The sequence below is a fragment of the Mesoplodon bidens genome, assembly GCF_964165515.1.
Source record: "Mesoplodon bidens genome assembly, chromosome: 6".
Classification (NCBI taxonomy): Eukaryota; Metazoa; Chordata; class Mammalia; order Artiodactyla; family Ziphiidae; genus Mesoplodon; species Mesoplodon bidens.
The window spans coordinates 94549673-94571013 of NC_138162.1; the positions used below are offsets into that span (position 1 = coordinate 94549673).

At 36.8% G+C, this 21341-nt stretch overlaps 1 protein-coding gene across 1 annotated transcript; it reads left to right on the forward strand.

Annotated features, from left to right (window-relative positions):
• Positions 1–1429: 1429 nt before the first annotated feature.
• On the forward strand, positions 1430–5103 carry LOC308619355 (E3 ubiquitin-protein ligase RLIM-like; the record flags this gene model as incomplete). The annotated part of the gene is made up of 2 exons (XM_081238012.1): positions 1430–1673; positions 3006–5103. The coding sequence occupies 2 exons, from the start codon at positions 1430–1432 to the stop codon at positions 4610–4612; spliced, it is 1851 nt and encodes a 616-aa protein (XP_081094138.1). The 3' UTR covers positions 4613–5103.
• Between the last annotated feature and the right edge of the window lie 16238 nt (positions 5104–21341).

A 21341-nucleotide genomic window follows, 5' to 3' on the forward strand; every position in this document is an offset into this window, starting at 1 on the left:
AAACTGAATCAATCACTCTCAAGAACACTAACGATTGTTAGGGTTTCCTGCATCAAGAGTACAAATCACGCTGAATTTTCATAATACTGCTAGTTTTGATTGAGGCACAGCAAACAAGTTTACAACGGATTTCCCCTGTGAAAAGAATAACTTCAGTAAAAGATAACAAATACACTCAGAAGTCCATAAAGGAGGCAGGGTGGTCTAGGGGATTCTGTTCTCATCCAAAGACTTGCTGAGATTTGATTCAGAGGGGAAAGATTGATTTTTCTAGCTTAAGTTAAACGAGGCATGGAACAAATGTCAAAAGCAGGACATAGACTTAGATTCTTCACTGTCACACCAGTAAAGTTACCATCCTTCCATCTCCTTGAGAACAAACAAGAAAGCCTGCTGTGGACCGTGAACAAAACAACAACCGTGAATTTACACAGCTCCTTAAACTTCTAAGCTGTGTACTGAGAGTGAATTAGAGGTCTCCTCCAGATAGCATTGCAAATGAGCGTTATTTTATTTTCACCAAGCCTTTCAGGTGATACATGCGACAAAATCAGCAGGGTCAGTACTCACTGTGGCAGACAAAGTAACTATTATGTATCTGTCCTAAAAGTTCCTGTGATGTTCTGGCTAGTTTTGCTTAAGGACTATTTATAATATTTATGAGAAAGGAGGACAAAAATGAACGTGATGCTTTTGTGGAGAAGGAATTCCCTGGCTGAGCAGAAAAGCCTGCCAAAGTTTTGGTGTTTCTTGTTTGTTTGAAACAAGACTGAAGGACCATATAATGCAAGATGAAGCCATTAACAGTTAAAAGGGAGAGGACACACTAAAGAGACTCAGCCAGGGCCCTGGTAAATTATCCAAAATTGTGGGCTTTCTTAGTGAGAGTCTAGGATTTGAGAAATTCATGAGGAGAAAAGGCGGAGGTCCCTGGGCACCTGAAAATGAGAATTGCTGCATTGAACTAGGCTGACTTTGGCATGGCATTTTGAAGAAGGCAGTCCTATGGAATGTAACGAATAAATAGAGCATATCAGAGCCTGAAAACCTGAGGATAGGCTCATGTGGGTGAAACGAGGTGAAGCACGGTGCTTGGTACACTATAAACCCTCAGTAACATTGGCTGGTTTTGAATGAAATGAAACCTAACCTGAATCCAGTCCCTACTCGGTAACAGCGGGGAAGATAATGGGTGCCTAGGCAACGTCTAGCAAGTTCTGGGCTCGAGGCGGCTCCCAACTGTTGCGTCACCAGGGGCCACAGAACTGAGTCGGGAAGGGAGAAGGGAGGAATCTGTGCGGAGGGTCATCCGACTGAGTCGGAACCGGACACTCTGGCAGGAAGTAGAAAGCGAAGAAAACGAAACGACCATTGGTGAATTTCAACAGCACGTCGTGAATTTCAGATAATTTTCCACTTGTTTATTAAGATGGAAAACTCGGATTCCAACGATGAAGGAGATGGAGTTTCGGCCCAACACATAAGTCAAACGGACCGATTGGTTCGGGAAGAAGATTTCTCCAGGTTCGTAAATAATCTGAGTGAAGAAGATTACGAACTTATGAGAGACAACAATCTTCTAGGCATTCCAGGTGAAAGTACGGAAGAAGAGTTGCTGAGAAGACTTCAGCTAATTAAAGAAAACGCACCACAAGACTCAGATGAAAATACAGGTATATTCTGCTTTTGGAGGGAATAGGATGGGATGAATAAGGAACTTCATAATAGGAAATAGTAACTTCATAATAGGAAATAGTAAATTATACAGAAGTGACTTACATTCATTTGGTAAGTAACTTCTCATAAAAAGAACTGGCATTTACTTGATTTTGGGTGAGCATGTCAAGGTCTGTTTGTTTGTTTTCCTGATTCACATTTGGGTTGTTTTAATTGGGAAACAGTGCAAAGTAGCCTATTTGTATTTTTCTTGGTTTTCTACCTCAACTGAAAGTCCCTCCTACTTCCTGAATTATTTTTTCTACATAGACATGTAAAAAAAGCAAACAGAAATAGTCTCCACTGGGGACAATTGTGCTCTCTTCAACACCTGGGGACATTTGACAATGGCTAGAGATATTTTTGGTTGTCACAGGGGAGGCATGGGTGTTACTAGCATCTAGTGGGCAGAGGCCAGGGATGCTGCCAAATATCCCACAATGCACAGGATAGCTCCCCAAAACAAAGAATTGTCCAGCACCAAAATGTCAATAGTGCTAAGGCTGAGAAACCCTGCTCGGACCTCAGGTCTGGTGCCTTCCCTTCCAGTGTGAAGCAGAGGATTTTGCTGTCTAATGAAGAGGATACTATAATACTTTGGCTCTTGAACATGGTCTTATAGGTACCATGCTAGGTTCAGTCTATTCATTTGATCTGACCTTCAATTTAATGTCAATTAAAAATCTTGGTAACTTTAAGAAGTATTCAAAATGCAAACACTTTTAAACCTATAAAACTTGTTTATGTTTGGGCAATAACCTTATATTTTAAAACAGCTTATCTATTATCAAAAGCACGTAAGTGAAAAGCCTAGAAGTAGTCATGTTGGAGACTAATGAAAATTAGACAATAATGTAAATTGAACTAAAATACTAGCATTGTACCTTAACTGGTGTTTACCTTGTTTAATTGCATTAGTGTTTTGACAGTGGACTGAAAAAAAAGTCTCTTGACATTCCTCTGACAGTGGTACACAGGGCTGTGTATATGATGAAATACTGAAACATAGGCTTCCTCCGGATTCCCTTTTTAAAAAATTCTCTAAGTTTATCTAGGATTAGCTCACTCTTTTTGGATGGAATCGAAACTTTTCTACCTTTACTTATAAATCTACACAGTGCAGTTTATAAAATATTAACTCTATAAATGTGAAATCAGTTGAAAACACCTGAGTATTTAAGTTCTCATTTTTTGTTTGTTTTTGAAACAAAGTTTCAGAGTGCTATTTTATGATGGTTCTAATTTTGGTAGTTCTTTTATGCACCCTCCCCATTTTTTTTTGTTAACAGACAGAGGAGACTCTTCAGATGACGTGTCTAGTGGTGACTCTCTAATAGACTGGCTTAACTGTTCTGGACAAACTGAAAATATGACAAGTGGACAAAGAGAAAACCAATCTTGGAGAGAAGAGAGCCAAATTAATCCTAAAAGTGATCAGTTCATATTCAGTTTAGAAATAAATGCTAACCTTGATAATGGGAGTCCAAATCCAGAGAATGAATATGTAGTGTCTGCAAGACTTCCCAGAAGAGAAAATATGGAAGACAGCCAAAGGCAAGTGGAAAGTCCACAATCTGAATCAATATTTACAAGACCATCTATGTCTGAACAAGATACAACTGAAACATTAATGGAATTCCCACCTACCACAAGTCAGAGAAGAGCAAGAAGTAGGAGCCCAGAGTATCGGAGAACCAGAGCAAGAATTGAAAGTTGGTCGCCTCCACGTTCACTTAGGGAAATTGTACAAAGATTGAGTCATAGTATACCCTCTCAGAATTTTGAGCAGCCTCTGCTAAGTGAGAATGCGAGATTTTCTAGAACTGAGCACCGAGAAATATTGACACAGCAAATGACTGGATTTGAGTTGCAAAATAGCGGTCTTATTGAAACTTCTAGAACAAGGAATGCCGTTCATGGAGAAAATTCTCCAGATACAACCAGCAGTGGTGAATCTTGGGGAATGAGGGAAATATATCCAACCATACCCTTCAATCTTGAAGTAGGACAAGTTCATTCTGGAGCATATTCTCAGAGAGACAGCAGAGCTAGTAGAACTCAGTTAACATCTGAGACACCAAACAACACTGTCACTTCTGAAAGTGAAGGAGGACTGAGGCATATGTATTCACATTCTGAGCGGGCAGGTGTGAGAGCTTATGTCAATACCATTAGAAATCCCGTTTGCAGAATGTTCAATACTAGCTTAAATGATACAACATCTGTTCCAATTCAGAGCACGTTAAGGCAGACAATGACAGAATTTAGTAACTCAAATAACCTTATGGACAGTGACAGTAATTTAGAGCATAGTGTCTCACCTCCAAGTCCAAACATGGAATGGCTAGAGTCACCTAATGGTAGTAGTAGTGGTACATTTGGTTCTGATTCAAATGCTAGCTATGATACCCATTCAAGTTCCACACTGAGTTGTCATTCAAGCCCCAATTGTACGTCTAGTTCCAGTTCTAGTCCTATTTCTGGTTCCAGCTCAAGTGATGAAAATTCAGGAATTAGATCACTGATGTTTGAAGGCAGTGAAGAAACAAACTTAGCAGCAGACTTATCATCAGAGACCAGGCAAGTGGGTAGACAAATTAGCCTAATAATATATGATGAAAGTGACTCTGGGTCCTCCCATGATCTGCAAACTACAGGACTCACCAAAGCACAGATTGACAGCTTGGCTGTAAGATCTTTTGGTGAAAATGATGCACTAAAAGCCTGTAGCATTTGCCTTACAGAGTACACAGAAAACAGCAAGCTTCGCATACTACCTTGCTCCCATGAATATCACATTCACTGCATTGATCGCTGGCTGTCTGAGAACTCTACGTGTCCGATTTGTCGTAGGCAAGTAGTGGATTCCAATGAGAGTGAAAATCCTGATCGATGAATTCTCAGCTATATAAAGTGTTATAGGGCTTCCCTGGTGGCGCAGGGCTTGAGAGTCAGCCTGCCGACGCAGGGGACTGACAATAAAAATTAATTTCACACCATAGCAGTTCACTGAATTTCAATAAAAACTTAGCATGTGCACTGGGTTGGGATGTTCCTGATTCCATGGGAGAAATGTCTTAATATGATATAATGAATCTAGATAGATCCTAGTAGTATTATCTCGTCATGTAAATCCCAGACATCTCTTAGCCCTGTTCAATCCTGGTTGTGCATGCAGAGAAACAGAAACCCAACCAAATATCAATAATTAAGAAGCCATTTAAGACTACATTAGAGTCATTCACATAAAGAAGTCATGTTACATTCCTAGAATGCCATAAAAAGCTTTGAAACCCTTCTCTTCCTATCTCTCTCCACAGCAGTTTATCCCACCTCCCTAACACTACCTTAACGTTTCGCCTATTCCCCACTACCAATGTATCAGTCAGTTCTAGCTAAAAACTGATGGCACACTTTAAAAGAGTGATGGAATAGCATTTAATGAAGAGACTAAAGTGTGTAAGGAATGAAGGGAAACCAAGAGATGATGAAGTGCCCTGAGGCTAGCAGCTGTGAGAAACCAGTATTATAACCACGAGGTTTGAAGGGGCATAGAGAGATAGCAGTTCCTGCAACCCAGAATGTCTTCGAGTTATAGGAGAAGCCCACCCAACAAGAGATGTAACCTTAGAAAATGGCATCCACTGCCAACCTAAAGTTTGGAAGGGGGCAGATCATGGAAATAAATACCCTTGCCTTCTTTCCTCCTGACTTCTAATCACTTATCAGTAGGTCATATTAACCCAACCCAACCTGAAGACACAGAGAGACTGGTCCATGAAGCTGATAAAGATCAGCCTCCTGGAATCACGAAGCAGGGTTAAGAAGGATGGCGAGTAGATCCGGTAAGCAAATCAGAGACCATCTACCACAACCAGCATTCCCAACTCTCTTCAAACCCAGCCTGTGTACGCTTTCTTGCCTCTTCCGCTTCCGCTTGTTCTCTATTCCACTCTATGACTCAGCTCTTTAACAACCCTCTCTATTTTCCTTTCATTTACTCAGATCTTGTATTTTTAAAAGTGATAAGATGACAAAGCCTTAGAACTTAATTACCTTTCTCTTAAACATGTCACACTTTGATTTGCTGTGATTGTAAACAACTAAGGATAAAGGGCAGTTATAGGTATGTCTTTAATTTTTGCTGCTTCAATATATTCAAGCTTCAATTTCTTTCTATATATGTTTAGTTCATATAATTAGTTTTTAAAACAGATTCTGATTTCTTATAAAGGGTTTTATGGTTTATATATGACTCTGAATCCTTGTGTGAATGACCCAAAGTAGCCAATTGCTGCTTGGAGCCTCACAAGCTGCAATATGAAAGCCTTAAAGGTAAAACTTGGCTTCAAGAAACATGTCTACATAGTTCAATTCTAATTGTCCCCAGTAAAACCCATCACCCAAAACCCCGAGTATTTGAAATCAAAATTTAGGTCATGCTTCCTTCCAACCTAAACATAGTGAAGGATTTTTCTCCTAATTCAGCCTGAAGGCTGTTTTTGGGGGGTTGTATTGGCCAGTCCAGAAAATTTTGCTTAAATTTTTCAATCCTGGTATAGGTGAGAGTACATTGTATTATAACCTAAAGCAGTAATCAGAAATTTTGTGCAATGTGCAACCTATACAAATGTAGGCAGTGTTAAGTATACACCTTCTCTAAAAAGTTAAAGTCAGCAACATCACTGACCTTTCTTTTCTCTGTGAATTGCTGGCAGCCACAGTATTTGCACATAACTACAACGTATAAATGGGGAGTGGTGGTGAAGTTTTTGAAAACATCTTTGAGGTAGCATATTTTTCACACAGAAGATATCTGCATGGCCAGAAATGAAGGCTTGGCTCAAACCTCTGAAATTTACATTAACTTCTGAAAGTTGTTTGAATACTCTGATTTTTAGGAAGTATTTTTGATATCAGATATACTTCACTTAAAGTGAGTAGAATAATTATAACAGTACTTGGCTTTCATACTATCCTAACAGATTAAAACCTTCCAAAGGATGATAATTGCTTAATTAATGCTTCAGTACATTCACATGCACCTTCTGTGGTCGACAGAATTCTAAGATGATGCCCAATGATCTTTGTAGGAGCCCCTCCCCTTGAGTATGAGACCTGTGAATGTGATGGAATATCATTCCCATTATTAGATTATGATATATAGCACAGTTGATTGGGAGATTATCCAGAGTGAGCCTGACATAATCAGGGGAGCACTTAAAAGGCACAGAGAGGACTTCTAATCCAGATAAGATGGTTTATACTCCCCTCTCCCTACTCCCCCTTTATACGCACAACTATATATCCTAGAAATAATATGAGACAACCAAAGGAGATCTCTGAAAGGTCTAGAGAAGGTGAATTGCCTAGGAACCCTCAGAATGGATGAACAGCCTCATGGCAGGGCACCTTATGACCCTCTACCAACAAAAAAATGTGATCCAGGCCCAGCATTTCCTAACTCCCAACTTAGTAACAGGAAGTGGCTCAAAGAGGCTCTTCCTCCATCACATCAAATGGAAATCCCCCAAACACAAGGCGAGCCTTGCAGAACCTGCAACGACGAACAATTGGAAGCCCTGATGACACTAAGTGACCAGGGAAAGTGCTTTCCTTCCCCACTGGGCCTGAGATCCCCCTTCACCACCCAGACACGTCAGTGGCTAAGGGTCCCAGCAAAAGTGCTCCTACCACAAAAAGCTCCCGCCTGGACAATGCTCTCCTCAGATGGGCCTGAGACTCCTCTCCCCTCCCCAGAAACATCAGGCAACTTGCTGGTACCGGCAACGGAGATCCCTCCACAGAAAGCTCTCAACCTGGTAAGCACCCTCCACTCCTTACAGTCCAGGGAGACTCTGTCACAAGTGCCTGGCCCAGGAAGGACTCTTCATCACGTGTTCCAGAGATGCCCTTCCCTCACCAGAAGCACCAAGTGCCGTATCCTGGGGAAGCTACTTCAGACCCCATAAGCAGCATGAGAAGGGACCAGAGGTAACCCCACCTGCACAAGAGAAACAGACCAAAAGAGTACCACAAAGGGTCAGAAAATTAGGTTATCATGGAACCACCGTCCATAAAAGTACAGGAAATGTGTGCCAAACCTATAAAGAGTGAATGCCTGCTAAAAATTAAAAAAAACAAAACACTTTAAATAGGGACCAAAGTATCCTAACATAATAGCCAAAATGTCCAAAAGACAATAAAATATCACTACTTATACCAAGAACCAGATACATGACAGCTTGAATAAGATGGGACAGATGATGCCAACAGAGATGAATTAGATGTTAGAATTATCTGACAAGGGTTTAAAAATGCTGATTTCAGACCTTTAAGACCTCGAACACAGAACCTAGTCACTCCATGCCAGTATCCCCACCTATAGGACTGTGAGCTAATAAAGGGATGCTGTTTTAAGCCATTACATTTGTACTAATTTCTTATGCAGCAACAGACAACTAATACAACTTCTCAGCTAGGATCCATCCTGTACCTAGAAAATGATTAGAATGAGTCCTAGACAAGTAAATGGCTTAATGTCTTGGTTCTAGGCCCACTATAACATTATATTCTACCATTTTTCCCAAAAATGGAATCCCTAATTCCTGCTACTGAAGCTGCTAGAAGACAGTATCCTTCCTGTTTGAACAACCACCAATATCGTATCGCTCTAACTTTACTTCACATCACCCTATCTCATTCTACCAGTGTATGCTGCTTATATCATAAACCCAATTTAACACTCTGACTTTGAAACTATAGAGCCACTTATTTTTCTCTCAAAGCGATTGCTGAGTATTATATTGCTCTTACAAATCATATTCCTCTCTGTCTGCCCTGACAAATCAGAAATGGAGAAGATTTGTACCTGAATCTTCTGAGCTCAACCTGATACGTTTTTTACATTACAGTATATCAGTTTAAATACACAGCATCACTGTGGTTGTGAGCATAAATATTTCCATCTTAAGAATTTTCTCTGTATTTTCTTGGTAGTTTTTAAAACATTTGTTTATTTTGGCCTAATTCCAAAAAAAAACCCTTATCTGAATAACAAATTCTTTTTGAAAGTAGTTATAGCCTGTGGATAAGTTTTTGATAGCAATATAAAGTCTATCTTTTTTGGCTAACCCTGAAAATAAGTTGTGCTCTCAATATTCCATGAAGAATTAAGTATAAAGATTCTGTTGTAAATGCAAACAAGCCTGAGCATCGAACAACATGAACATCAAAACACTGCATGTACTGGAAAGTTCACAAAGAAATGTGACGTTTCTGTTAAGTAATATTACTTGTTATCCATATGCAATACTTTGAGATCTTCAGTATCTCCTTTACTACAATTAACCAAACATTTCATGTCTTTTCATTATTTGAGAGGTGAATGTATACTCCCTTCAATGAGAAGTTCCTGGTATGAGAATTTCGAATGGAAACTGAACTGCATTTCTTTTCTGTGACTTCATTTAAGATTTGAAAATTCTTTACCATCCTAACTCAGGCTTTCTCCCTATGAAATAAGAGGCTCTCCTTTGTGTGATATTCAAAATTCTCCATTTTTAAGCATCAAGCCAGCATCTTTAACATCACTGCAAAAATGTGGAGATTTGGAAAAGCATGTTGGGGAAAATCCTTTTTCTCTCATCCACCATTCGTAGAGGACAGACACTAATTATAAGCCAACTCTGGGCTCTGGGTTCTCCATTCTCACATCACTAGTCACAACACAGTTATCTACCACCCCTGGCCTTGTCATCTTCTATTCTGGAAGTGTATTTTTTTTTCTTTAGTATGACTTGTGACTATCTAAAACATTTTTTATTTATCTTGTGCTTGTTTTCTTCCCCATTCCTATCCCAAAATAGAAGCTCCAAAAGATTTTTCTTTTTTTTTAAATTACTACTACATTTCTAAAAACTAGAACAGTTACTGGCATATACACACACACACACACACACTGCTTCAGAATTTTTGGCCACTGTGAGCATCCCAGACTTATTTTTCACCCTTTATTCTCCAAAGAAAACCTATTTTAATACTGTTACCTACCATCCTGGATTTGATGTATTTCAACCTAGATCTCTCTCACTTACTTAACATATTTGTATAGGGTTTCTTGCCTATTAAGTTATAATATCTGCCAACCCTTTTCTAAATCACTATTCCAGGCATTCAATGCTGACCAAGAATGTGCCATGCCCAATGCTGGGTGCTAGGGTTATAGTTACGAAGTACAGCACTTATCATGAAGAAATGTATTACATTTTAAAGAAGGCAGCTGAATAAACATACAGTAACACTCTATGTCAGGGATGCCCTGACACAGATTCAGATACAGGATAAAATGGAATGATCTAGGAGGAGAAATCTACACTAATAATTCAAACGTCCTTAAAGTTGGGTTATATCTGAGTTGTATCTTACAGGACTAGTAGCAATTAGCCAATGAAATGAAGTCATTAATTTTATTCTAAGCAAAATAAACACTTCATGCAACAGTAAAGATGCATTGAAAATTTAGGGCTCAGTAAACAGTAAGTATGAGTCATCATGCTCTGGGGTAGAATAGGAAGAGATGTAAGTACATTAGCAAGAAATGAAGAGATGAGGCCAAAGAGGCAACAAGTGGTATTGTGTATCAGGCTGAAGAGTTGAACTAGATCTTCTAAGCAATGCACAATCAAGACAATTTTTCTAATAGGAATAAAATTTTTCAATTTTTAGAATGGTCATACTAGCAGGGATATGAACAGATTGTCAAAATTTAGATTGTCCCACTTACGGAGTTACGGCATTAACTGGAAGAAAAAAGTATAAAGTCCTGATATAATGGTGAGACAGTTGAGATATGGATGCATATAGATTCAAGTAGTATTAAAGAAACACAATAAAATTTGGTGGCTGCTTGGATAATTTAAAGATGACCTTAAGTTTCTGGTTTAGGTGACTGAGTAGATGGTGAGAAGTTCCACTGATATAAGAAATGTAATATAACTTGTTTGTCATAGTAGAGGAATAGATGACAATTCAGCTGGAATCTCTGAGATTTGAGATGTCAGAGTGATATTTTAGTGGCAATGTTCATCTAGCTATCACGGAATATCAAGTATGCTTCTAAAATTAGGATAAAGATGCCAGACTGAAGTCAAAGAAGTATGAGGTATTGCCTGTGGAAGTGTGTTCCATGGTAGTAGTGGAGGGAGATGGATGGAATCCTTTGGAACAGGAGCAATTATAAAGTAGACAGACATAAAGAAGCTAGCAAAGATAATCAAGACAGAAAAATGAGAGGTGTAAAGATAATCATAAACACAGAGCTCATGGTCTTCATTCTTAAATATGAAGAGAAAACAAAATATCTCTAGATGTTAAGAAGAATGCAAACTCCTAGGAAAGCAAGGGTTTTGTAATTTTCACTACAATAGTCATAGCACCCAAAACACGGCCTTGCCCAAAGTAGATGTTCCATAAATATTTGTTGAGATATTTGAGATAGGCATGACATAAGAGAGAATAAGATAAATATTAAAAATAGCAAAATAAGTCCTGGGAGAAATAGGAATAATTCATGGACTAGGAAAGAACCTGAAAGGCTTAGTTTTACCATGAGCAGATGGAGACCTGCCACTATTCTAAACACATACAAATGTTGAAAGCATAAGTCTTTGGCAGGAACTGTAACAAACACACTGGCCATTATAGATCACCTGGAAACAGTCTTTACATATCTTTTTTAAAAGGCTCCTTTTTAAAAGAAAGAATAGGTAAGAGGGTGGTTAAATGCCTTTCTGTCAGGCTTTTTGTTTGGAGAAAAAGGTGTAGGTGAAGTAACTGCCCCACATAGATTCTCAGTCTACGTCTCCCTCTTGCCATCCTGAGTTACTCAGGAGTTCTGCTGGGCACATATATATCTCAGAAGCTGAAGCCCCCTCCTTGCATATTATAGTAGTGGGCTTCCCTTTCTTTCAGATTTCACCGTTATTATGATAGGTTTTTGAGAGGCAAAGGTAATGGCTACGTATGCTTACATTCACAAACATCTTGAAGCAGAGCCCATTTTCTTTTGTATTTTGAAATCCAATATAAAGGAATTTAAAAATTCAGCAAGAGGGAAAGGGTTTCAGAGTATTTGGACTTGAAAGAGTATATACCCATAACTTCATTTTTGCACGAAAATTAGCTTCTTGAAACCTTATGCAATTGCTGCCATGGTCATTGTATTAATTTTAAGTTGTAATTTTAGAGAACACTTACAAATTAGTTTAAAGGCTAGAAAGGAATTTATTGACTCACAATACAACAAAGTTTGAAAGTGCCGATACTTTCAGACACAGGTAAGTGTGGGGGCCCAAAGGATATAAATAGAAAATGTTTCTCTGACTTGGATATTCTTCCCTCTGCAGTTTGTTTTGTTTGTTTTGTTTTGTTTTGTTTTGTATTATTTTGGGGAAACCTTTCTCCAAGGGGTGGCAAGAAAAATGACCAAACGCAACTCTATTTTTGTATATTACCAATTTACTGAACCCAGGCAAAGAGACAGCCTTTATACAAAAGACTGACTCAGCTTGGGATTTCTGTTAAAACCTCAAGTTCAGGGAATTCTAACTGGCCAGGTCTTGGTCACATGCCCAGCACGAGAATATGGAGGTGGGATCTCCAAGCCAAACCAGATGGAAATGTGGACAAATTCACCAAAAGTAGCAATGAAGGTCTTGTAAGGGTTCTCTTTTGTTTTTCACACTCTTCTGGAATCAATTCTGGTGGTATATATTTTACTAGGAAATAATCAATTTCATCCAGTTTTTAGATTTTTACAGCATATTTATGTTCAGTGCATCATCCTAAATTTAATATATTTCCCTTTGTGTTATTTTTCTTTCTGTTCCTATACTTTATACCTTGGCTTTCTCCCTTTTTCCTTGATCAGAATATCAAATGACATTCGATAAACTCTATATTAAGGTTTGGTGGGACAAGTAGAACCACTAGAAGGACTTTATTATAGAGATTAAACCTTACATGATAGTGGGGCTTTGTTAAGCAGTCTATGTAAATCCACTGTCCCTGCCTCTTGGTGCCAGTCCTGAAGTCAGTAGGGCTGGATGTCAGGAATGAGAGATGATCTGAAGTTAGAAGATCAAGGATAAGCTGGAACCTTCAAAGATAAGCTATAATCCAACTAGAAAAATGAACTGAACACCATATTAAAAGGATTATACATCATGGCCAAGTGGGATTTATTTGTAAAATGCAAGGATGGTTCAACATACGATAATCAATCAATGTGATACACCACATTAACAGAATGGAGGACAGAAAAACCAGATGATCATCTCAACTGATGCAGAAAAGGCAGAAAAAATATGTTCATTGGAGTTCAAAACTCCATAGAAAGTTTAAATAACATATTTGATAAAACTGAATTTGAATTTTATAAGTTGAAAATAAGCCAGAAAAAATGATGAGATTAAATGAAAATGTGAATGATAAAGGAATAAAGGATAAAATGGAAGACCCACATTCATCTAATAATATTTTTAGAAGGTGAGATTAGAGTGAATTTAACAAGTATTTGAAGAAATAGTACTTCTCAGAGATTAAGTTAGAAATAAATCCTCCGATAAAAGAAGTGCATGGAGTCACCAGTAAAAGAAATGAAAACAAATATATGACTATATCCTGTATCGTATACCTCACCTCAGCCTGATCCTTCCTTTGTTCCACATTAAAAGAATGTGCAACACTGGCAGACTACTTATATATACAATCTGACAGTGTCTCACTGTGTTCATGATTCCAACAAATCTATCCTCCACCTCTCTCCTTACTCCAGCAGGTGAGAATATTCCTAAAGCAACCCTCTCAGTTCTCCCACAGGCTAAACCCATGGATGAATTCTTTCTCCTTTCTTCACATTCCCTCCCCATAATTTTGAGATCCAGTTTACAGAACTTCCAGAGGTCAAATCCCAGCTTGATCATGCATTCTCATATTGAATCGCCAGCCTTCCCTGCTTCCCTGCTTTTGCCCTGCAATCCGGTTCACTTGCATTGTACTCTCTAATTAAATAATAGCACATAAACTCTTGGCCTGAGGCTCTGCTTTCTGGGGAACCAAGGCTAAAATGCAGCTGGTAAACCACATCACATAATGGCAAAGAGGAAAGTCTACAAAGCAACTTGGAAGAAAGAAAGAATATCAAATAAAAAGAGCAATGAGACTAGTAGCAATCTTCTCATCAGTAACAATAGATGCCAGAAGATAACTGAAAGCACTATCCTTAAAGTACTAATGGAAAAATCACTCTTAACCTAGAATAGAACATTTAACTAACCATATTAAAAAATGAAAGAGATGACATTTTCAGACAAAGAGAGAAATTTCTACCTATAGATCTTCAATACTAAAACTTCCAAGGAATAGGTTTCTTACTGAAGGGAATTAAACTCACTGTGAAGAAGTGGGATTAAAGAACAAACTGAGCAAAGAAAGTGATATACATGTAGATAAATCCAAGAAGTTTAACTGTTAAACACTGTGTAATTGTGTGACTAATTTGGGGGCCAAGTCAAAAATAAAGTGCAATTCAATGGAATATTACTCAGCCTTAAAAAGAAACGAAATTGAGTTATTTGTAGTGAGGTGGATGGACCTAGAGTCTGTCATACAGAGTGAAGTAAGTCAGAAAGAGAAAAACAAATACCATATGCTAACACATATATATGGAATCTAAGAAAAAAAGAAAGGTCATGAAGAACCTAGTGGTAAGATGGGAATAAAGACACAGACCTACTAGAGCATGGACTTGAGGATATGGGGAGGGGGAAGGGTAAGCTGTGACAAAGTGAGAGAGTGGCATGGACATATATACACTACCAAACGTAACATAGATAGCTAGTGGGAAGTAGCCGCATAGCACAGGGAGATCAGCTAGGTGGTTTGTGACCACCTAGAGGGGTGGGATAGGGAGGGTGGGAGGGAGGGAGACGCAAGAGGGAAGAGATATGGGAACATATGTATATGTATAACTGATTCACTTTGTTATAAAGCAGAAATTAACACACCATTGTAAAGCAATTATACTCCAATATAAATGTTAAAAAAAAAGAAATTAGAAACTAAAATAATAATAATAATAAATAAGTACAATTAAAATAGAGATGATCATTACATGGAGATGATATAAAATACAATCAGAACCAATGCTTTGAAACTCATCAATTTTGCTTTCTGTAAGGGTTAGAGCTATTAAATATAAGACTGTGATCACTCAAGTAGGAATGTTAGACCTTTAATTATTAAAAATCTAGAATTAGAATAGATAAACTCCAAATCTGTTGAGGGGAAAAACATAACATTGAATGAAAAATGCAAGTTACAAAAGGAAATATATTATTTATGCAAGTTCAAATTATAAAAGAGTAGAATAGGATTTCTAACTATAAACAAATTCTTGATTTACAAAAATATGGATGCTAGAGTATAGTCAAACTTTAGACAGTGTGTAACTAAGCAGCAAGGAAAATGCCATGGACTTTGAGAGCTTTCATGTGTATCACTAATATTTTATTCTAAAACAAGGTACCAATCAAATAGGGAAAAATCACATCTTGACTCTGAGTTTTGGATATACTAGTGATTCTGTGCTGTTTTATTAAGTTTAAATAGTTATAAACAGTAAAAGTTAAAAAAAAAACTGTAATGGATCAATGTCCTTTACTAAGTCCTGAGTCTTAGATCATGCTTTCTCCTCCTCCTTGGACCAGTCCTTCTCTCTTCCTCCTTTTCCTTTTATCTCTAGTACATAACCTTGTAAATGGAACATAGTAAGTACACATTAAACATGTGTTGACATGAATAATTCACATGAATGAGCTTTGCAAACTAAAGCCATTATCATAAACATAAACTCCTCACAAAATAGCACAATTGTCTTCCAAGAAGTGAACCACTATAATAAACTCTGTTATGTGCTACAGAGTGCCTCAACATTAGTAAATGTGAAAATATGTACCATAATTAGAAAGCTATCTTGAAGAGCATTAAAAACCAAAGAAACAATTAACCAGCATCAGTATATTAGGTAAAAATTGCTTTGTTAGATGTCTTTCCAGAAAACTGCTAGACTACAGAAAATTGTAGACTGAGGAATTTTCTAAATATGATTCTGACGTGAATCCTGTAGACCTATTTTTGCAAATAAAAGTTTCTGTAGAGAAAGTGACATCATATAACACTGGTGGAACCAAAGCTTTTATGACTAAAGTGCACAATTACTGGTGCACAATTATATATAACTTTGGTGGGAGACTATTAAATATCTAGCATGCGAAGGTAATCTATTAATCTAAGAGTATAATTTTTAAGAGAGGTGAGAGTAGAAGGCCAATTTTTTTTTTTATAAATTTATTTATTTATTTATTTTTGGCTGTGTTGGGTCTTCGTTTCTGTGCGAGGGCTTTCTCTAGTTGTGGCAAGCGGGGGCCACTCTTCATCGCGGTGCGTGGGCCTCTCACTGCTGCGACCTCTCCTGTTGTGGAGCACAGGCTCCAGACGCACAGGCTCAGTAGTTGTGGCTCGCGGGCTTAGCCGCTCCGCGGCATGTGGGATCCTCCCAGACCAGGGCTCGAACCCGTGTCCCCTGCATTGGCAGGCAGATTCTCGACCACTGCGCCACCAGGGAAGCCCAGAAGGCCAATTTTTATGAGAGCATAAATGCTATCAGAATTGCACTTGCGTTACTATTATAAAGTAGGACACTCGCAGGTACAGAAAAATAGGTTTCTCAAGTGTGGAAGGTGAAAGAAAGAACAATGGAAATTTTAGCTTTTTGAACATAAAAATGTGAAATATATGCTTTAGCAATGAAAATGAAACTACAAAATAATCGTTTTTATTAAAAATATTTTCTTTCCAGTTACTAGGTCTTGCTAGAATACTTTTAACCCGATCATTTAATTCCCATTTCAATCCATTCTATACACCCGATTTGGTTATGATTTCTAAAAGTAATATGTATTCCCCCCCAAACCGCAATATTTCACACAATATGAAAAGAGAATATTAAGCTTACCGTGAGATTGAGTAAAACCTATCATTATGCAGTGTCCTCATAATGAGATTGCATAGTATAAAAAGAACAAAACAGAATTGAAATAATGTATGAACATCCATATGTTACAGTTAGTTCTACTTGGGTGACACATTATACAATAATTCCGTGAAATTAATTGGAGAGAAATATCTCAAGACTTGAAAAAAAATCCAAATTCACAGACGTTAATCTACTCTAGCATTAATTTTACTACTGTTCTTTAAAAATACTGTGAACCTTTCTTGAAAATCTATTCTAAGTCAAACTCTCTTTCATAGTCAACTATGATTTTTGTACATTTATTCTATGGACTCAAGGAGAGAACTGAATGCTGATATCAGAATGTCCCTTGAGTCCACAGATAGATTCATTGACAATTATCTATATACATAACAAAAAAACATGAGCTGATACTCACTACACGCAACACTTTTGGTATTCATACTTAGAGTGTTTCCTTCAAATTGACGTTCCATAGATTTTTGGTATGCAATTATTTATGGAAAAAAGATGAAATATTAAAATCTATAAAATCGCATAAATACACATACAGTTGATAATGTCTATAAGCAGTTAAACCAAACTTTTAATTCATATTTTATTTTTTGCATTTTTGTGAGAAAAGTATCAAACTCAAAGAAAAGTTGAAAGACCAGTATAATGAATAAATATATCAACTATTAATGTACCACAATGCCAGTTTTCTCTCTCTCTCTCACTCCCCAAACACAGACACACACACACACACACACACTCACACACACCTATGTCTCTTTTATCAAACAATCTGATATTAGCCTGAGGATATTATACTTCACCTCTAAACACTTCATTATGCCTGTAATGAGGATACAAACCCATATCACCACTACCACACATCCATCTTGGCTAAGAGATGTACATGAACACGGGAGGACCCTGAGGTATACCAAATATGGACTCAGAACCAGGCAAAGCAAGATGATTGGTCTAAGGAAACCTGGAAGAAATTCCCCATAAAAGTGATTCAAACTACCAAGTGAGCGCAACTCTCTCTGAGCCCGCCCATGTGTCTAGCCACATGTATTCTTTGTCCTCCTAATAAACACTTTACTTGTTTCACTACTTTCCATCTCTGTGGAAATTCATTTCTACACAGCACACAGGCCAGGAACTTGTCACTGGCCACTAGTCCCTGGTGGTCTAGTGGCTAGGATTTAGTGCTTTCACTGCCCCGGCCTGACTTCAATCTCTGGCCAGGAACCAAACTCCTGCTTCAAGCAGCTGCAGGCTGAGGCCACCTGAGATGAAAACAGGGGCAATGTTTACCTTGTTTAAGATCATGTCTTGTTCAAAAACAAAGTTCAACTGAGTAAATTTGAAAATCTGATTGGCCTTATTTGATGCTTTATGAATTGGGCAGCATCTCATCTAGTAAATAGAAGGGCACTTTGAGAAGTTTTACAGAGTGGAAGGTTTTTATAGAAAGGAGGGTTGGCAAGAAAGTCATTAGCAAAAGAAAAAAAAGGTTATTTGGGACCAGTACTATCTTCTCTTTGTAGAGAAGGGAAGCCTTGAGTTTATCATGCAGATTGCCTCTTCTTCTTGGTTTGGGGGAGATGGAGAGGGCCCCTGTGATAGATTACCATATTGGTGCCAACCAGAAAATTCCAGATTTCAGAATTAAGATAACATTTCTGGTGAAGGTCGAAATTGCAAGTAGGTTAGGTATTAAATATATGCGTGGTATCGTGGGCTTCAGCACAAATGAAACCATTTTGTGTCAGTGGTTTTCCTCCTTAATAGTCCCTAATGCAGAGCTAGCAGAAACACAACAAAGATTTGTGAAAAAGGAAATGAGTGCCTAACTCAATTGGTCAACTGGTGTAAAGAATGTGGCATAAGAATAAAAAGATCTAGAGAGCAGATGAAAGAAGCTTTTGTTTATATTTTTAAAAGGAATGTCTTCTGTGTTTTCAAATTACTGCAAATCTAATCAGCAATGTTGATGTGACTCTTAAAAATGATGCTTTTTGAAAGGTTAGAGAAAGGAAAAACAAGAAAAAAATAAGGATGTTTGGCATTCTGGATGTTGGCTAAATGGCAATTTCATCACTAAGAACATATTTTATTCTATTGTCATGATATATGGGTAATATATGTAAAGATATATTTATATGTCATACATAATATATATTTCCTTTTAATCACCCCTATTGGGGTACAATTTACATACAACTAATAGCACTCATGTTAAGTGTATAGCACAGTTAGATAAATTTTGACAAATATGTACAGTTGTGTAATCACTACCACAATCATGATACAGAAAATTTCCATTACCCAGAAAGCTTCCTTAGGCTCCTTTGTGGTCAATCCTCACCTTCCTAAAAAAGTGATATGATGATTTGCTTTCAGTGACTATAGTTTTCCCATTCTCAAATTTCCATAAATAGAATCTAACAGTGTGTCTTTGGTTCCTGTTTTCTTTCACTCAGCATGTTTTGAGATTCATCCATGTTATGTATATTAAGATTTCATTCCCCTTTATTGCTGATGTGAGTTACTCATTCACTTGATGATGAACATTTGAGCTATTTACAGTTTGCAGCCTTAACCTTTATGAAACCATCGGGATTTCCATTAGAATTCTTTAATTTCTTACCCAATTCAACGGTATGATTTGAAAGTTATCAGAAACCTGCACTTGTCAGAAAGTCTTTAGTATGAATCTTCCTGAAGATGAAGCATTTTTGCAAAAGCATCTATGAATGATAAAAAGACTTAAAAAGACACAGTTAAAGAGCTGGTTAAAATGCAATTGACAAAAAAAATTTGTTTACTTCTGTAACATACAAATTTGACATATTCAAATTTTAAAAATTTTATTTAATTTCATATAACATAAGAATATCTATATTAATGATATTTAGTATAATCTAAATGGATAACCTAAGAAGGTTGGAGATACATTTATCTCTAATCAATTGACAGTGCCTCCCATAACATACCAAATCATGCTAATTAGTTTAATATCTCTCTTTGAGATGACTTAGGGGTCCTCTGAAACATCCCAAAGGTATCTAGAGGTCAAAATATCTTTCATTAGGATTCTATCCTTGAGAAGTTTATCCAAAATGTTAAAAAGTTTCAAGACACTTGGTCAAATAGGATTACAGATCACTGTGAAACAATGCTTATGCATTTAAGCAAAGTTACAATGAAAGATTTTAAAAGCAAGTACAGAAAGTTATAACAGATTATTTAAAAGGTAAAGAAAATTTACAATCTTAATCAAAAGCAAATCAATATTCCAAGAAAACTTTTTTCTCTTAACAGAGAGAGAAAAAAAATTTAAGTTTTTGTACCACTTTACTTTTAATCTTAAAATTCATTTACTCAATTAAATTCATTCTAATCTTAGTGAGTCCTGACAACACATAGAATTTCTTTCTAAAGATTACTTTTTCCCCAGAAATCTACAACTTTCTATATTCATATTAACTTGCCCTTTATTTTATTTCCTCTTTAGAAATAACCAGCTTTCAGACAAAATTACTTCCTTTTTCTTTAACAAAATAAATTCCTATTCTTCATACCTTCTTTTAATGAAAACACACCTCCTATTACCCTGTATACGAAAATGTTCTCATTATTTCTAGTGGCTTTAATTACATATTTAATTAGAATTCTCAAGTCTTAAAAACCTAAATTCCTAGTGAAAATTAAGAAGTAAGCAATTATGAGCTGTTCTTTACATTAGCATTCTGTAGATTGGCAAATTTATAAATAAATGCTATTTATAATTTCTAAAAATATGTACTTTCTTATGGAAAATGTCTCAGTGTGACACCAAACATATTTATTAATAGTCTTAAATATCTTTACTTTCTCTGTAAAAGGAAGCCAATGTTTAGTAATTAATATTTCAGTATATTATTTTATTTGGAAAAGACCTCGATATTCAATGAATTCTCATCATTTAGCTTAATTTAGTTAAACTCTAAAATTTCAAGTTACTAAAACTTCCAGAAAAGCTATTTTTAAGTAGACATTCCTAAAACATAATTATTCCCAGAGTTCACCTAAAAACTCTTGTCTCATTTACCTCTATTTTATTCACTTGTTCTCAAAAATTATGTTTAGATTACCCAAGAAAATTTATGAGACATTAGACCAAGTCAGCCATTATCCCAAATTTAATATTGACTATTTTTCAGATCACATGAATCTGAAATTCATTCAACTTAGTTTCTTTCATATTTCTGAGCATTTCTGTAAGTGCTTAATTTCCTTTAAGTCAATTAAATAGAGCTCATTTACAAACTAACTTTGATAATACCATCCAAAGGAAAAGAGATATATTTATAATGTACACATGGACATACATACATTCCAGACAAACGAGATCTCACAGTTTTCCTGCCTGAGTTTAAAAAGGACTCTTCTCCCTTTTTTTCCCCCCTCAGTCTCAGGAATTGGCGATGGTATAGACAAGAGTGAGTGAGAGTACATTAGAGCCCAGGGTAGAACATTTACATTTCAAAGT